The sequence below is a fragment of the Lissotriton helveticus genome, chromosome 5_1, assembly GCF_964261635.1.
Source record: "Lissotriton helveticus chromosome 5_1, aLisHel1.1, whole genome shotgun sequence".
Classification (NCBI taxonomy): Eukaryota; Metazoa; Chordata; class Amphibia; order Caudata; family Salamandridae; genus Lissotriton; species Lissotriton helveticus.
In genome coordinates, this window is record NC_136065.1 from 208,235,816 (window position 1) to 208,254,883 (window position 19,068).

At 47.9% G+C, this 19,068-nt stretch overlaps 1 protein-coding gene across 1 annotated transcript in view; it reads right to left on the reverse strand.

The window, feature by feature from the left end:
• The window catches only part of CACNA1B (calcium voltage-gated channel subunit alpha1 B), a 1,081,812-nt gene that overhangs the window by 13,282 nt on the left and 1,049,462 nt on the right, over positions 1-19,068 (reverse strand). Inside the window, exon 47 of the mRNA XM_078642008.1 lies at positions 7,412-7,641. Coding sequence (XP_078498134.1) covers positions 7,412-7,641 — 230 coding nt within the window. The remainder of the gene's footprint in view (positions 1-7,411; positions 7,642-19,068) is intronic.

A 19,068-nucleotide genomic window follows, 5' to 3' on the forward strand; every position in this document is an offset into this window, starting at 1 on the left:
TCTTGCCTCTGTGACCTCACCTGCTTTGGTTGCTCTTGCCTCTGTGACCTCACCTGCTTCGGTTGCTTCTGCCTCTGGGACCTCACCTGCTTTGGTTGCTCTTGCCACTGTGACCTCATCTGTTTTATCTGCTCTTGCCCAATCCCATCCCTTTTGTAGTATGGTGCGATCCCTTCCCTGCCTTCGTTCCTTCATTCATGTGTTTCATCCTGCATGGGCCTCTTAATCTAACCTGGCTGCTTGAACTCTAGACCACCTTAAACATCCCCACCAGTTTGGACACCAGGCTCCTTCCTTTAACCCCTCACCTGCTTCGGTTGCTCTTGCCTCTGTGACCTCACCTGCTTTGGTTGCTCTTGCCTCTGTGACCTCACCTGCTTCGGTTGCTCTTGCCTCTTTGACCTCACCTGCTTTGGTTGCTCCTGCCTCTGTGACCTCACCTGCTTTGGTTGCTGCTGCCTCTGTGACCTCACCTGCTGTGGTTGCTGTTGTCTCTGTGACCTCACCTGCTTTGGTTGCTTCTGCCTCTGTGACCTCACCTGCTTTGGTTGCTTCTGCCTCTTTGACCTCACCTGCTGTGGTTGCTCTTGCCTCTGTGACCTCACCTGCTTCGGTTGCTTCTGCCTCTGTGACCTCACCTGCTTTGGTTGCTGCTGCCTCTGTGACCTCACCTGCTGTGGTTGCTGTTGTCTCTGTGACCTCACCTGCTTTGGTTGCTTCTGCCTCTGTGACCTCACCTGCTTTGGTTGCTTCTGCCTCTGTGACCTCACCTGCTTTGGTTGCTCTTGCCTCTGTGACCTCACCTGCTTTGGTTGCTCTTGCCTCTTTGACCTCACCTGCTTTGGTTGCTTCTGCCTCAGTAACCTCACCTGCTTTGGTTGCTTCTGCCTCTGTGACCTCACCTGCTTTGGTTGCTTCTGCCTCAGTAACCTCACCTGCTTTGGTTGCTTCTGCCTCTGTGACCTCGCCTGCTTTGGTTGCTCTTGCCTCTTTGACCTCACCTGCTTCGGTTGCTCTTGCCTCTGTGACCTCACCTTCTTTGGTTGCTCTTGCCACTGTGACCTCACCTGCTTTGGTTGCTTCTGCCTCAGTAACCTCACCTGCTTTGGTTGCTTCTGCCTCTGTGACCTCCCCTGCTTTGGTTGCTCTTGCCTCTTTGAGCTCACCTGCTTCGGTTGCTCTTGCCTCTGTGACCTCACCTGCTTTGGTTGCTCTTGCCTCTTTGACCTCACCTCCTTCGGTTGCTCTTGCCTCTGTGACCTCACCTGCTTTGGTTGCTCTTGCCTCTTTGACCTCACCTGCTTCGGTTGCTCTTGCCTCTTTGACCTCACCTGCTTCGGTTGCTCCTGCCTCTGTGACCTCACCTGCTTTGGTTGCTCTTGCCTCTGTGACCTCACCTGCTTTGGTTGCTCTTGCCTTTGTGACCTCACCTGCTTTGGTTGCTCTTGCCTCTGTGACCTCACCTGCTTTGGTTGCTTCTGCCTCTGTGACCTCCCCTGCTTTGGTTGCTCTTGCCTCTTTGAGCTCACCTGCTTCGGTTGCTCTTGCCTCTGTGACCTCACCTGCTTTGGTTGCTCTTGCCTCTTTGACCTCACCTCCTTCGGTTGCTCTTGCCTCTGTGACCTCACCTGCTTTGGTTGCTCTTGCCTCTTTGACCTCACCTGCTTCGGTTGCTCTTGCCTCTTTGACCTCACCTGCTTCGGTTGCTCCTGCCTCTGTGACCTCACCTGCTTTGGTTGTTTCTGCCTCTGTGACCTCACCTGCTTTGGTTGCTCTTGCCTCTGTGACCTCACCTGCTTTGGTTGCTCTTGCCTCTGTGACCTCACCTGCTTTGGTTGCTCTTGCCTCTGTGACCTCACTTGCTTTGATTGCTTCTGCCTCAGTAACTTCACCTGCTTTGGTTGCTCTTGCCTCTGTGACCTCACCTGCTTTGGTTGCTCTTGCCTCTGTGACCTCACCTGCTTTGGTTGCTTCTGCCTCAGTAACCTCACCTGCTTTGGTTGCTCTTGCTTCTGTGACCTCACCTGCTTTGGTTGCTCTTGCCTCTGTGACCTCACCTGCTTTGGTTGCTCTTGCCTTGGTTGCTCTTGCCTCTGTGACCTCACCTGCTTTGGTTGCTCTTGCCTCTGTGACCTCACCTGCTTTGGTTGCTCTTGCCTCTGTGACCTCACCTGCTTCGGTTGCTCTTGCCTCTGTGACCTCACCTGCTTCGGTTGCTCTTGCCTCTGTGACCTCACCTGCTTTGGTTGCTCTTGTCTCTGTGACCTCACCTGCTTTGTTTGCTCTTGCCTCTGTGACCTCACCTGCTTTGGTTGCTCTTGCCTCTGTGACCTCACCTGCTTCGGTTGCTCTTGCCTCTGTGGCCTCACCTGCTTTGGTTGCTCTTGTCTCTGTGACCTCACCTGCTTCGGTTGCTCTTGCCTCTGTGACCTCACCTGCTTTGGTTGCTCTTGTCTCTGTGACCTCACCTGCTTTGGTTGCTATTGCCTCTGTGACCTCACCTGCTTTGCTTGCTCTTGCCTCTGTGACCTCACCTGCTTCGGTTGCTCTTGCCTCTGTGACCTCACCTGCTTTGGTTGCTCTTGCCTCTGTGACCTCACCTGCTTCGGTTGCTCTTGCCTCTGTGACCTCACCTGCTTTGGTTGCTCTTGCCTCTGTGACCTCACCTGCTTCGGTTGCTTCTGCCTCTGGGACCTCACCTGCTTTGGTTGCTCTTGCCACTGTGACCTCATCTGTTTTATCTGCTCTTGCCCAATCCCATCCCTTTTGTAGTATGGTGCGATCCCTTCCCTGCCTTCGTTCCTTCATTCATGTGTTTCATCCTGCATGGGCCTCTTAATCTAACCTGGCTGCTTGAACTCTAGACCACCTTAAACATCCCCACCAGTTTGGACACCAGGCTCCTTCCTTTAACCCCTCACCTGCTTCGGTTGCTCTTGCCTCTGTGACCTCACCTGCTTTGGTTGCTCTTGCCTCTGTGACCTCACCTGCTTTGGTTGCTCTTGCCTCTTTGACCTCACCTGCTTTGGTTGCTTCTGCCTCTGTGACCTCACCTGCTTTGGTTGCTCTTGTCTCTGTGACCTCACCTGCTTGGGTTGCTCTTGCCTCTTTGACCTCACCTGCTTTGGTTGCTTCTGCCTCAGTAACCTCACCTGCTTTGGTTGCTCTTGCCTCTGTGACCTCACCTGCTTTGGTTGCTCTTGCCTCTGTGACCTCACCTGCTTTGGTTGCTTCTGCCTCTGTGACCTCACCTGCTTTGGTTGCTCTTGCCTCTGTGACCTCACCTGCTTTGGTTGCTCCTGCCTCTGTGACCTCACCTGCTTTGGTTGCTTCTGCCTCTGTGACCTCACCTGCTTTGGTTGCTCTTGCCTCTGTGACCTCACCTGCTTTGGTTGCTCTTGCCTCTGTGACCTCACCTGCTTTGGTTGCTTCTGCCTCAGTAACCTCACCTACTTCGGTTGCTCTTGCCTCTGTGACCTCACCTGCTTTGGTTGCTCTTGCCTCTGTGACCTCACCTGCTTTGGTTGCTTCTGCCTCAGTAACCTCACCTGCTTCGGTTGCTCTTGCCTCTGTGACCTCACCTGCTTTGGTTGCTCTTGCCTCTGTGACCTCACCTGCTTTGGTTGCTTCTGCCTCAGTAACCTCACCTGCTTCGGTTGCTCTTGCCTCTGTGACCTCACCTGCTTTGGTTGCTCTTGCCTCTGTGACCTCACCTGCTTTGGTTGCTCTTGCCTCTGTGACCTCACCTGCTTTGGTTGCTCTTGCCTCTGTGACCTCACCTGCTTTGGTTGCTTCTGCCTCAGTAACCTCACCTGCTTCGGTTGCTCTTGCCTCTGTGACCTCACCTGCTTTGGTTGCTCTTGTCTCTGTGACCTCACCTGCTTTGGTTGCTCTTGCCTCTGTGACCTCACCTGCTTTGGTTGCTTCTGCCTCAGTAACCTCACCTGCTTCGGTTGCTCTTGCCTCTGTGACCTCACCTGCTTTGGTTGCTCTTGTCTCTGTGACCTCACCTGCTTTGGTTGCTTCTGCCTCAGTAACCTCACCTGCTTTGGTTGCTCTTGCCTCTTTGACCTCACCTGCTTTGGTTGCTCCTGCCTCTGTGACCTCACCTGCTTTGGTTGCTCTTGCCTCTGTGACCTCACCTGCTTCGGTTGCTCTTGCCTCTGTGACCTCACCTGCTTTGGTTGCTCTTTCCTCTGTGACCTCACCTGCTTTGGTTGCTTCTGCCTCAGTAACCTCACCTGCTTTGGTTGCTCTTGCCTCTGTGACCTCACCTGCTTTGGTTGCTCTTGCCTCTGTGACCTCACCTGCTTTGGTTGCTCTTGCCTCTGTGACCTCACCTGCTTTGGTTGCTCTTGCCTCTGTGACCTCATCTGTTTTATCTGCTCTTGCCCAATCCCATCCCTTTTGTAGTATGCTGCGATCCCTTCCCTGCGTTCGTTCCTTCATTCATGTGTTTCATCCTGCATGGGCCTCTTAATCTAACCTGGCTGCTTGAACTCTAGACCACCTTAAACATCCCCACCAGTTTACATTGTAGCCTCCAGGCTCCTTCCTCCAACCCCTCACCTGTCCGCTGTGGCTGCCCTGCTCCAACCCTCACATCCTCTCTCACAGGCGGCGACCCTCATCCCACCGCCATTAGCAGTGGCTCTGCGGGTCCCTGCTAGCCCTTGGAACACAGACCGCTGTCCTCCTCTGTTCCATTAATGATGGACTTGCCAACCCATTAAATGGACAATCCAGTTGGAGCTTCAGAGAGAACAAAACCTATGGAAAAGCTCTTGACTGAAATGCATTGTACACAAGTGTCCTGCTCTACGCTCTTTGTCGATATGCTGCCATCTTGTCTGGATTTTAGTATCTATTGTGCCAATGAAGCTGGCACTGGGAGGCATCCCTTAACCTCTATGTTCTATGCACTGCTACCCCCCTCAACTACACTGAATGTATGGCGTGCTCTGGTAATCTAGTTATTCACTGCTTTTACGTCACGGCAGTGAAAAAGAAAGGCTGTTTCCACTGCTCCGATGCCCCCCATGGAAGTGCTTGCTTCTATGCCTTCCCAGCTTTTCCTGGGTCTGGAGACAAGGGAAGCAGAGGCAAGGTGGAGGAGCCTCAGGCCTCTCTCCAGCCTCCCTCGGGTACCCGAGACCCTCGGGAGTGGCAGTCGTCTGCCGACTGCTGTATGTTTTCACCTTTAGGTCTGCACAGGCCCATGGCTGACTCAACACATCCATCAACACACAGTGGGAACCTCTGTCAGCACAGACACCAGGTCTCCACTCCCGCTCTGCAAGTGGAGAGTGCAGCCTTCAGCTGGGGAGGGAAAGGCTCAAGGTGAGGTGGGAGAGGGTGGCAGGATGCCAGGTAGTCCATTTTAATGCAATATTGGGAAGCAGTGAGGGATATAGTTACCAAGGGTGATGGGGGAGGTGGTCAGGACACCAGGTGTTTTTTTTAATGAGTTGCTGGGCAGGTAAGTATTGGCAAGGGTAGTGGGGAAGGTCGAAGGACGCCAAGATTTTTAAGATTGAGAATGAAAGGATAAGTCAAAGTAGAAGGGGCGGGTGCTAGGACCCCAGATATATATTGTTTTTTAAATGCAGTTAGCGGGAGGAGGGCTGAGGCCATATTATGTAGGGCTATTCAAGACTCCTGTCCCAGCTCATTGGTGCATGTTATTAATTAAGCCCAGGATCAGGGCAGTTGTCAATAACGCAGATTTTTCATACTGCGTATCTTGATTTCATTTTTTTTCGTTGATTGTGATACAAATGATAAAATACATTTTAAAAACATAACATGGAGTTTTCCACCTCTGGGTTCCAAGTGACATCGCAGAGAAGTCGAGCTTCGCTCTCATCCATTTGATGTCTTTGGAACCTTTTATTGGGAAACAACCCCAACAACTGCCTCCTCACTTTAATGTTGCCTATTGCTCTTCTCCTTCCTTGCTCCCTCACCTGTTGTTCCCACCCTGCTCCAGCCTCATCTCCCATCTTCTTTCGTGTGCTCAAGCATTTGACCTGCCTCAATTATTATTATTGCAGGTTTATATAGCGCTAGGAATCGACTCCCGGAGGAGTATCTCCACGCTTCGACCGCTGGGGAACCCGTCCTGGCTCACCCTGAGAGATGGTCCCTGATGGGTATCTCTAAGGTGCGACCAAGCATCCCCGGCGGTCTGAGGGGGCCGTTGTGAAGATGAGGCAAGCTGATGCCCAGAGTTGCCGAGTGTGGTTTCTGACTAGAGTAGGCACCGAGGCGAGAATTATCGAGTCCGCTGACCCTGGTCCACGACCCTGCCGCGTCGGGAATCGAACCCTGGTCCCGGGCCGTTCTCTGCTTACGGGTCTGCCGCCTCTAACCAGTGAGCCACACTTCTCCACCTTTTCTGTAGTTTCTACGTTCCCAGGCACTGTGGCTCTGCTCTGGCCCTCCTCTGCTCACCAGCCAGTCATCTCTCGGCTAGAAGCATTTGTGTTTTCTTTGCTGCATGTTGCGTTTCCTCACCCCTCGTTGGTACCACTTATCTCCTTTTGCCATGCTCCTACATTCACCCCATAATCAGTCTGTTACTGCTGTGTTCCACCCTCCTCCTGTGTATGTTATGGAGTACAACCCTTGCCTTCATTCAAATGTCTTCTATATCGTCCTTGTTGGTGACCTCTTATCCCCTCCTCACTGTGTATCTGTTCTGTTCCAGGCTCATCATGCCACTCATATAGATTCGTAAGTGGTGATCTTGCCTTCATCTACAAGCATGCCCGTCACATCCATTATCTGAACGACTGTCCTCCCTCATGTATGTTGTGGCTGTTTGCCTACACCTAGGTGTTGCGTTCTGCATCATATCGCGTCAGCTGTTGCTCCGCTCCTGCCTTGAATCTGCGTGAGCTCTCTGGGGACCTTCTCTGTGCTTGAGCTGACTTTGCTCTCCTTTCTCCTCTGGCCCTGCTTCTCAACAGTTCCCTAATCTTTTGTGGACCTGTAAAACTGTCACTTCTCAGCCATAGTCTTTAGGCACGAAACATCCTTTATCATGCAGTGCCTTTACAACCCGGGCACTATCGCACGCGTCATTATCACGCATCCCTGTAGCACGCAAGTCGTTACAACATGCTTTAGGGAATGTGTTGTTGGACTGGTGTTGGATTTTAAAATGAACACCTTCCCTATTGTTAAACAGACTGGAGTCCAGCGCTTCCCTAAGGCAAGTTGTTGTAACGACTTGCGTGCTAAAGGAACGTGTGTTAACGCGCTCATTGTATTGCCCACATTGTACAGGCATGCTTGGTTCCTTCATACAACCCCCTTAGTCACAACGTGTTTCCAGGCACATATTTCTTTTCCCTCTCATATTAGTTGCAATACCTGTCATTTCACTGCCCATAACCTAGTCATTCACCTGTCTGTTGTGACCATGCTCCTGCCCTCCGTTGGGCGAGGTGGCCCGGCTGTGGTCTCCTGACTTTGGCTGCGAATGGTCCCGGCTCCCATAGCGATCGCAAGAATAGAACCGCTGCTTTTCGGAGGACGAGTGATGCTTCCGCTCTTGGGACCGACCACGTTCGTGCCTTCTCTCCCTGGAGGACGTCTCTCCGGGGTAAACCATTGGCATTAGTTCATTGGCATGGCCTAGAGTGGGTAAAGAGCAAGAACAAATGGAAATGAGAATTTACTTGACAACTCATAAATGCTGTTTCTAGAACCTGGAGGCAAGAACAAAGCAGCCAGTCCCAGGTACATTTGTTCCGAGAATGAAGGTGCTATAACAAATGACTCTGTTACCATTAAGACCTTTCTGGTTACTTTTCTATTAGGAAGCAACCTGAAGACCTGTTGTTTGATTTGTATTTCTGTCCTGCTCCACTGATCTTATGTCTGAGGACATCCTTAGGTACATCAGTGTGTTTTACAAGCAAACAAATCGATCAGCCATGCTCTCATTGTTTCCCAACAAGCATCTGAGGCTACAAAAGGGAATCCTGTAAAGGCACCTTCTGAAATAACATCAGTACACAACTGACACACAGTTGTTTGCCTGTTTATGGCAATGCTGAGGCTGGATTCTTGTCCCGGGCAAGTCGTGCACGAGAACCTATTTGTCAGCGTGGCTGATGGACCCAAAGTACTTAATGTGGAAATGTTTGTATGGAAGTCATCGCTGTCAAAACGATGTATGTCTTACTAGGAGACAAATACAACATTTTAAAAATATCTTTTGCTAAAAGGAAGTTCAGGTTAAAAGAGGGGTTCTTCCGGTGGGATGCTACATCTCGCATGTTCACAAAATCTAGAGGACCACATATCATTGCAGCTTTCTGCTACCAAAGAAGACCAAGCATCACCCGTGGAGTCATTGACATCATCCACAAAAGATGTCAGCGGCGAGGCTTCATTTACTGAGCCTGCTTGCTCCCTCAAGTAATCCGGAATGGTTGAATTTTCTAATGTTGTTTCTTTCTCCTATGCTCTGATAAATACAAAACAAATATACTACACTGAGGGCCAAATGTTAGAAAGCTCAAGTCGGGGAAAGCCTACAAAGGCACCATATATGGGAAACATCCTTTACAACGAGGTGTTTACACCGCGGGGCCTTTACAACGCAGCCATCACAACGCAAGTCGTAACTACGACTTGCGCTGGGTGGCGCTCTTGCTCAAGGAATAGTTTAATTTTCTATTCCAACACCTTCCCTACTGTTACGTGAGCTGGAGTTGGAATAGAAAATTAAAATAATCCACAATCCAGCACCCTCCAATGCAAGTCGTTGTAACGACTTGCGTTGTGATAACTGCGTTGTAATGGTAGCGCGGTGTAAACACTGCATCGTAATGATATACATCCCCATATATAGAAGCTTTTATTCTTGTAACCATTAAAAACAGGAGAAAGGCCTCCTGAGCTCTCCGAGTTCTTTCATATGGTCTACTCAAGCCATGGTGTGACTTCCGTGCCCACATTGCTAGGATTCATGCTGCCAGGCTTGGACACACGCTTCTCCCTCCTTTCAAATGTAACATGTCTCCTCTTTCCGGTTCTTTGGTGGGAGATGCCTGGGAGAAGTGAAACAAGATCTTTGAAGCAGATGTTTCAGCAGTGGGAAATGGGTCAAAATGTCGAGTTTTATTATCAAAATGCAATAATATCATGTCCAGATTATTGACTACCCACATATACTGGTAAGCACAGATGTACTCTTCTTAATTCATCTTTATATCTTGACACAATACATGTTCTAATGCTACACAGGCATAGAATTGGAAACAGCAAATCTATATTTAACACTATTCATGTAATTGACCATATGACTGATGGTTGGTAGTTTACATTCTGGACATGATTTGCAATAATAAAACATCAAGTGATAGATGACCAAGCTGAGCTGTGCATAAGAGATCAAATGTGCCCTGGCCAATTTGTTTGCATCGTTCTGTGTGGACAAGATTGGGTAAGAACAGAAAAGAGCATTTGGCAAGAAACGGATCTGAATAAAATTATCTACAGTGTCTCTGGTAGCCAGGGACCATGCATTCTGAGTATTCCCAGACATGGGCTGGTCTGTGTCCGGTTCACCTTGCACAGTGACCACATCATCAATTACTTCCGGATCAGTTTCCCAGTTGAGAAGATCGACACCCGGACTGCTAACATCCACCTATAATTAGTTCCAATCTGTCAGATAAAGGAATGATTGCTATTGTTCTGCTAAAGCTCAGTTATTTAGTACATCTGCTTCACAGTTGTTGGCATCTTAGAGTTTGCTGTTTTCTGATGTCAAATAACGATGTGTTCATGCCACCTGTACTAAAAACATTCCCCTTTTAGGTACCAACCCCTTGAGAGTTAAGCTTTTAGCTACAGATTCCAAAACAGTGATGTTCATCATGGACTCCTCAGAGACAACAATGAGTGCTCTGGGAGAGCGTACCAAATTAGCTTTACACATCAAAACAAAGACAGGCTCTCATTAGTACCTATGGAGCTGGTTGTCTAAAGAAAGACTCGGTAAAAGTTTTGTTTCTGCACATGCACCATTCAAAGTCCGGGTCGGTCGGGAACAACGAAGACAGAATGTCGATGGGTCACAGTAAGGTTACCAGGATATCAAAGGGCGAAATATCCCAAGGTAAGTTTGTATAGATTTTCTATACTTAACTCGACATATACATACCTTGGTGATTATATATATATATATATATATATATAACTCGACCTATACATACCTTGGTGATTATATATATATATATATATATATATATATATATATATATATATATATATATATCCCAAACAAGTTGCTCTTTCGTTTGAAGCACCACACACGATGTATTGTTTTCACCTTCTTTATTCACAGAGCAACAATGAGATACAGCGCACTTGTCCCCGCAAAGTTTCTTCTCGCCAATTTCGCCAAACGTGTTTCTGGAGGCAATCTCCCTTTCTCAATGGCTGGCTACAAGGAAAAGAAGCAGCTGCCTTGCATCTTTTGCTAGTTTTTCAAAGTCTGTAGTCCCGCCCCTCAGGGCGTGTCATACCAGGCATTGTGGTTCTTGTAGTTATGGGTTGATTTAGTATCCTTAGTACCCACAGCTGTCTTTGTGTTTTCCTATTCAGATTAAAACTCCGTCAGGTTGCGTGTTCTAAATGCGCCTGTCTCACCGTTTCTTTATGCCCATGTGAACAGGCAACATCGTTCCCAGTGAGTGTTCATATTTTGCGATTTGCCTGGAATCACTGGATGTTGAGCTGATGCTGAGATTTGAACGTAGCTCCCCAGCTCTAAAGTTCGCAATTTTAGAACTTGTGGCGGGAGGTGTGTCTAAAAGTGTATGTCGGTGCTGGCCATCAATGAGAGAGACCTGTGAGGTGGTGAAAAAATAGGAGTATGTTGCTGGAGATGTGGGCTGCCGTGCCACCAATGTACTTACCGGGGGAGGGTAAACACCCATTATTCCGCAACTTTCTTTCCGCATACCATCACTCCGCATACTTTCATTACGAAAGTACCATGAATCCGCAATGCCATTATAACGCATGGCATTACATTTTATATGCTTTTACCACGCATACATTTACAACGAAATTCGTTGTAAATGCATGAATGGTAAAAGCATGTTTTTTTTTTTAATGTTTGGATAAGGTAAGTATGGGTATAGGGGTATATGTTTTGGGGTACTGAGGTATAAGTTTTGGGGTGTTTGGGTATTTTAAGGGTTCAGATATAGTTTTGGGTTATGGGGTACAGGGGTAGTTCACAGGGTTTAGGGATAGGTATGGGTTTTGGGGTACAGGGGTATTTTTAGGGTTCAGGGCTAGGTTTGGGTTTTGGGGTATAGGGGTATTTTTAGGGTTCAGGGGTAGGTTTGGGTTTTGGGGTACAGGGGTATTTTAAGGGTTCAGGGCTAGGTTTGGGTTTTGGGGTACAGGGGTATTTTTAGGGTTCAGGGCTAGGTTTGGGTTTTGGGGTACAGGGGTATTTTAGGGTTCAGGGCTAGGTTTGGGTTTTGGGGTACAGGGTTATTTTTATGGTTCAGGGCTAGGTTTGGGTTTTGGGGTACAGGGGTATTTTAAGGGTTCAGGGTTAGGTTTGGGTTTTGGGGTACAGGGGTATTTTTAGGGTTCAGGGCTAGATTGGGTTTTGGGGAACAGGGGTATTTTTAGGGTTCAGGGTAGGTTTGGGTTTTGAGGTACAGGGGTATTTGTAGGGTTCAGGGCTAGGTTTGGGTTTTGGGGTATTTTTAGGGTTTAGGGATAGGTTTGGGTTTTGGGGTACAGGGTATATTTATAGGGTTAAGATGGGTTAGTGTTTAAGGGTGTTGGGGTATTTTAAGGAGTAAGGGTGGGTTATGATTATGGGGTGCAGGGGTATTTAAAGGGAGCAGGGTGGACACCCGGAGCTGGAATGTACAGAACCTGGGAAGAAAAAACAATGAAATATTGGGCACAACGCTCGCTTTTTTTTCCGTAATCCCGCGACCCGCACATGCCCACGACCCCAGCACACGATATGAGACAATGCATGAAGGACAGAACGTACCACACGCCCCCAGCACACGCCCACAGCACAACGCAGGCACGCCCACAAGGGACTACTTTGCTGGCACGGTTCTTTTACCTTTTAAATGTATATGGTGGGCGTCTGCATAGCCTATGTCCTTCTGCTGCAACTGCCCTTTCCAACGCTGTATTGGGTGTTGTGATTGGTGCTGTGGTTCCTGAGATTACCCGACTCAAAGGTTTGGGCTCTCTCTTTATTATATTAGTATAGATATATATATATATATATATATATATATACATATGTATGTATATATATCTCGCGTCACGGACCACTGCACTTTAATTTGCTGACCTTTGCGACCCCAATGGGAAGAAGGTGGCCCATTTTCTTTGCTTGCATCACGGGCCAGAAAGAAAGAAAAAGTCTGTGGCACATTTCATACACCACTTTTTAGAACTAGAAGTGGCGTGGAAGAAGTTAGAGTGCAGGAGTGAGGTGCACTGGCAGGGCCATGAGTGTGAGCACCATTCATGGAACAGTAACTGGTCTCCCAGAAAGCAGCAGAGCTAGGAATCAGGGGGCTGGAATAAACGGGGCTGGAGGAATATGTGCCAGGTTATAAGGGATTGTGGGAGCCGGGCCCCAGCAATATTTTATAACAAGCACCAAATGGCTGGACTAGAACCTTTCACATTGCTAACTGGATAAAAGTGCACGAAGATCATGTACTGCCAGGAGCTTGCTTACAGCATAGTCAAGGTGTGCGAGAGCGATCAGCATTGCATAAGAGGACTGAGCTAGGCTGTCTTCAAAGCCATCTATTTTTCTCATACCTTTAGTGCTCAATCTTTGTAACGTTCGAGGCAGATCATTTACTTTTGTTGTTGAAAAGCTAACCTTTTTCAATGCTCAAGTAAATGTCCCCTTGTTTTAAATTTTCATTTTGACTCATTCTAGAAGTGGAAAATATGCACATGATTTACAGTAGTAAAATGTTATTGTCACGCCTACTTTTAGAATAATATCTCGTTTTATTGTAGTGCTCAAATAGTGAGGAGGCCTCTTCAGGGCACAACTGAAAACAAAACATGGCCATTACCCTCTTAGATCCCTGTATATGGTTAAAATATAAAAATATGTCCTGCATATCATTTACTCGCATATATAATAAACATGACCATGTTTTTACCTCACTTACGATTGTAAGAAGGTGGCAATAAGGTTGTGACAACCCTTCATATGGTGAAGTAACATCGATTTGCAATGCCTGCCTTAATTACCTACCTCTGTTTTTAGGTCGAACCTAGGCAGCGCATGCGCTGCTCTGCAAGGCATGCTGTATTCGGATATGAACTTGAAGTTCTGCCCACTCTCCACCCATATTTTTCATTGGCTTGTGATATTGTCTTTTGTAAATGTTGGCTTCGGATTTGTAAATAGGCTCATTAGTCCCTACTGAGTACCACCCTGTCTTCTGTTGTCACCTCCCATGAGGACAGGCCTTTTAACTAGTGTCCTAACTTGGGAGCTTTCATTAGCAGTTCCGAGAACTATTTACTTATTAATGTACACCGCACTAACAGGACGCCAGTTCAGCCACTTCAGCAATGGCAGCTGCTTCCTAACACACTTTGCACTTGTATTTCTCCGAGAAGCAACTTCAGCAATGGTGGCTGCTTGCATTTCTCTGCGATGCTGTTTAATTATTTTTAATGTACAGATCCCGGCAAGAGATAATAATTACCGCCCACTCCGAAGCTCGAACCCTTTTCTCCAGCTCCAAAGTCGGCAGCTTTGGATGTTAACTCACCTCCTTGGTTAACGTCAATATACTTTTTTTAGGGGGGTTATCTCGGTTTCCCTCACCAAGTCACCCTTCCACCATGCACCCACCCTTAACCCCTTCCTCCCTTTTGCTTCCCTGAGCTCCCCCGTGAGCACCTGGGAAGTCTGCTCCCTTCATTACCTCCTCGTCAGCCCTCCCCGCCCCAGTCCTAACTACATGAGCATAGCTCCTCCCACCAAAAACTCCCAAGCCACTTAAAACCCATCCCTTCCCTCCAGGCCACACCCATACCCTGAGGCATATAACCCTGTGACCCGCCAATCAACATCCTGTTTGTTTTTTCTGCGGAATCACTTCCGGGCAGACTTTGTCGTGGGTGTGCTGGATTTGGCCTCCTTTCGTGTAAGTGTGAAACAGGATGTTAAGCGCCCGTTTTTAACCCCTAATGTGCCTCGTTTTTACTTGATTGAGAAATATGAAACAGCAAGGTCTGGTCTGAATGACCGGGATGAAATCTGGGCACTCATTAGGTAAATAATTTTGAAAGGTATATTGATCGGATGTTGGTTGACCTGCTGATCCCCTACCTGTTCTTTCCCTTCTGTACACTACATGATGATGTGAATATGCCATTTTTTGCTTTGTATATAAATGTATTGTATATATATAATACCTATATTTCTTTTATGTTCAAAATTCTTAAATGTTGTCATATATGCTCACTGTGATGTAGGATTAATTTATGTATACTGTGTTTATCTCTTTGGAGATTATACGTCTATCTCTGTGCCCCCGGGGTACCACTGGATCCTTTTTTGTCTACCCTTGGGAAGTTCCGATGTTTTGGTCTATTTTTGGGAAGTTCTGATATTTTGGTTGACTTTACACATTGTAGAGTGGGTCTCTATTCTCTTGGCTATTGTGTTTTTTATGTTACATAAAATTGGATTTGTTTAATTGAGTTAATTTTTTAGTTGTGTGGTACACCTGTGCTATAGTTTATTTTTTAATGATCTTCAAATAGTGAGGTGATATTTTATTTTATTGTCCATATGCGAACGCTACCGTTCCTGTTTGTTACACTCTAGGGTGGTTTTCGACTCCCTGGACAAGGGGTAGTAGAAAAGTCCTCTTTCTCTGTGCATGAATGCACGTTACGTGGGGCGGTCACGTGGGACGTCTCTGCCTTTCTTTTTTGGAGAGTGTGCGGGTTCCCGTAGACCGATTGGTAATTGGTTTACCTGAATGGCGCCCGTTGGTGTTTGGAAGACGAGAAATATTGGAAATAGAGTAAGAGAAGGTGAGACAGCGTCGCTATTATTCGCGGTGGCTTTTTTAGATGGGCTCCACGCTGGGTCGGCTTTATTCTGGTAACTTGTATATGTATATTTTTTGGCCGTTGTATTTAGGAAGTGTTGTTGTTTCTTTTAGACGTGATCCGTGAGGGACATTTCTTATTCGTGATTGTGGAGCAGGAGCCCTGTGAGGATTCTCTAACTATCCTCCTGCGACCATACCCCGACTTTTTGGGAATAACGAAGCAAGTTGCTGGTTAAGGTAGGAGATACGGGGGTTTTGATTTACAGTGAGATTTTGTTTTATTAATATCCTGCCGACCTGCGTGTCTTGTTGTTTTTATTTATTGTAGGTTTGCTCACGATTGTGAGGCTTTTCATAGGGTGCCATTGGAGTGGCTATAGGAGTAAGTGTGGTTAATATGTAATTTGAGTTAAGGTGATGACTGTGATTTTCTGTTCCTCTCTCGCAAACACTTCCCCCTCTCCCTCTTCTTTAATCTTTTATTTTGGATATAATCTTTGGGTACTTTGGTCTTTTTCACTTTTTCGTGGCATTTGGTATACGCACTTTTATCGTGCTCGGGTGACAGACTTGGATTCAGGTGGTATGGGGCACAGAGATTTTGACAGTTTAGCTATTTTTTGTAGTGTACATTCTGTTATATATATTTTTTTAGGTTTCCTATTATCCTGTCCTGAGGAGGCAAGATTGGTTGGAAGGCCGAAACGCGACCCGTCGACACTTTCATTACAGAGGAGTCTTTATGTTATAATGTTTTGGAATTTGTAACCATTTGACACAGTTTCATTGTAGGTTCTGTATAATTTTTCTTAGAACCACTTGTGTCTGACTACCTCCAGGTGTATCTTCTAGACTGAATAGGAGGACACCGAAACAGTATTATTTGTTGGGTGAAAAAGACAATCTTTGTGAATTGTTTTGTGTATTAATTGTGGTGTGGTTTTGTATTTATATTGTTGTATATAGTTGTGTATATAGGTATGTATAATTGTGTATAGTGTAAAAATTTGATAAAGAAAAACAAAGAATTTATGGAAAAATAACCGTGTTGGTGATTACAGTAAATAAAATATGTAGTCACGACCTCTGTGTATAGTGATGTTTTTTTAAATGAACAGTAGTAATAGTGGACTAAGGCCACTAAAATAGGAGAATCAACAGTCCCCTATTGGTTAAATACTCTGTTATTTTTTCCTCCTTTTTCCAATTTCCTTTTCTGCGCCTCGTTTTTACTTGTGGGCATATGCTTTGAGTCCCTGCTGTTGCGGAATCGTGGGGTTGGGGGATCCGGACTGCCTGGTGTGGGGTGGTGACTCCCTGCTGCGGCCTCCCCTCTTCCGGGTTCGATCCCTGCTCTAGCGGGAACACCCGGGGACGGTGGGGAGGTGTATGGGGCGCTGCAGGCTATTCAGCGCGTTGAGGGCATGGCGGTTTGGCTTCTCCACTAATTTACTGTCACGGTGCTCGTTTCGTTTTCGAGCCCGTGTGTTCCCATTTTTTAATTTCCTGCAATCCTTAGTAGAGTCTTGGGTTGCGAGGGGCTCCCTTTGTTTGTTCTGTGGGGGCCCGATGTTTGTGGTTTCAGTCATGCTTCTGCGGTTTTTATAACCTGACTTAATGTTCTCGCTGCTGCGTTTATTTTAGTTGAGCTCCCTCTACTTGCGGTCCATTATTTAAAATTGCTGTTTTGTGTTGCTGGGGGAGAATTGCAAGGGGCTTGATGGCTCAGGTCTTTGATTCTTGCTGACTTGCTTTTGAGGGCACCCTGGTGGGGAGTTTTCCCTGTCCTCGAACAGTCTCTGCTGTCTGTGGGGTCATGTGGTGTTTTGCGGGCTCTACTCTCCTGCAGTTCTGCTGGGGCATTGGTGAGTTCTTACCTCTGGATTCGCTGGTTCCTGGGGTGGGGGCTTCTGGGTTCCTTCGTATCCTTACAGTTGGGCTCTGTTCAGTCGTTTCCTTTTGTAGGTTTGTAGTTGTCTCTGATTGGCCGGTTTGGAGGCCGGCATTCGGTCCTGTTTGGGGATTGGCTGTGGGTCCGGGTGACATTCCCTGGTTGGCCCTTGGGGATTTTATGCTTTGATTGGTCTGGGTATATCTTGGGTTCTGATTCTCTGTTCTCCTGTTCATAACATGGAGAATAGAGGTGCGGACGTGTGTGAGCTCGGCTGTGAGGATGAGGTGGTGGTCGCTGGTTCTTCCACTGCTCCTTCCATGGCGGATATTCAAAAGATGATTGAGGCTGCTGTGATGGCGGCCTTTTTGGCTCGTGCTCCCAAGGGGTCTAAGAGGCAGAAATTGGATGCCTCGGCGGAGGTCGATCCAGACGTTGACTCTGATGAGGAGGTGAAGGATCATTTTGTCAAAGGGCCTGACCTTCGTTGTGTTCCGCAGCATGTTCGAGACAATTTGGGGTTCCCTGGTCCCATGGAGGGTGGAGAGTCTGAAGACTTCTTCGCAAATTACCTGAAGAAAGATCCTGAAAGCCTCCCCATTCATACATCTGTGAGGAAGGTGCTGGAGTGGAGTGGAAGGATGTTGACAAACATGCCTTTCCCGGGTTTCTGGCTAAGAGGTATCCCTTGCAGGGATTCATGGAGGAATTTCCGGCCGTGGTAAAGGTGGATTCCCTGCTGGCTGTTATGGCGTCTCAGAGCCTGGTGGTGTCTGAGGATGCGGTGCCTTCTGATCCTGGGGACAAGCGAGTTGAGGGGGCCTTGAAGCGGTCCTTTGCAGCCTCTAATCTTGCAGTTAGGTCTGCAGCTATCACCAGCTATCTTGTTCAGTCGCTTCTTAAGGACTGTCAGGGTATTTCTGAGCAGCTCATGCAGGATGAGTGTTGGACTTGGCCCTTCTGGCAGGTTCACCCCTGAACTTTTTGCCTTGAATTATAGTGACTTCTGGTCTTTGCGCACTGTGGCGCAGTGTCAAGTGCGTGCTCTCCCTGAGTGCGTGTGTGAGATTGGCCTGCCCTCCCATAGGAATGCATGGGGAATGTCTGTGTCCCTGGTTGTTCCTGATGCGTGAGGTGTGCATGCTCGAGTTTGTTATGTGCAAACTCGTGTGATTGAATGCTTCGCAATGATGTATGTGGCATGATTGTGTCTTGTGCGGAAGTGCCACTTCTAGGAGTTCGCATATTAGTGTAAAATATGCCTGGCGTGTGATTGGCTGGAGCTGGCTGGTGAGCCTGGCTCCAGGATATCTGGATGGGTCTGCCCAGTGGTGAGTGTTTAGATTAGCATGCTGATGTGAGGGGAGGAGTGCACCTGGGTCCTGCATGGGTCTGGGTTTTCCCCACACAATGCTGGCTCCGCCCCCTGTGGTGCATCTAATGACCCTAGCACTGCCAATGAATGAAAAGGGTGGTTGAGCACATCAAGGGTGCTCCAAAACCAGCTGCGAATGGTTCTCCCCCCACCCTGCACCTGAAGACAAAGGGAAAAGGTGTATAAAAGAGGGGCTGTGACCCCATGAAAATGTTCTTGTTGCTGACTTGAATCTACCAGGGGCGTGCTGCTGCTTGGGCCCAGGGGAAGGCTTGCCTCCCTGGGCCCTGCCCAGACCCTGGATACTTGATGGACCTTTCTAATGGATCTGGCTGCTTGGGTCCTGATAGGAGGGGGCTGCTGCTGGTGGGGCCCAGGAGGGACCGCCATGGGGGCTGTCTCCTGGCCAGTGAGCTGGCTCTGGGCCCAGCCTTGCCCCCTGCCTGCTTTAAGGAACTTTGCTGTGCCCCTAGCGCTTGGGAGCGCTGTGCCTGCACCCCTAGCGCTGAGAGCGCTGCGAATCGTCTTTTGAGCGCTGGGAGTGCTTTACTTTCCATGGCTGCCCACGCCGCTTTTTGCTGATTTGACAGTCCCCTGGCAGGTGCCCACCCTGCCAAGGACCTTGTGCTGTACCCTGTCACGAGCGCTTTGGGAGCGCTTTATTGAGCTTAAGGCCGGTGCCC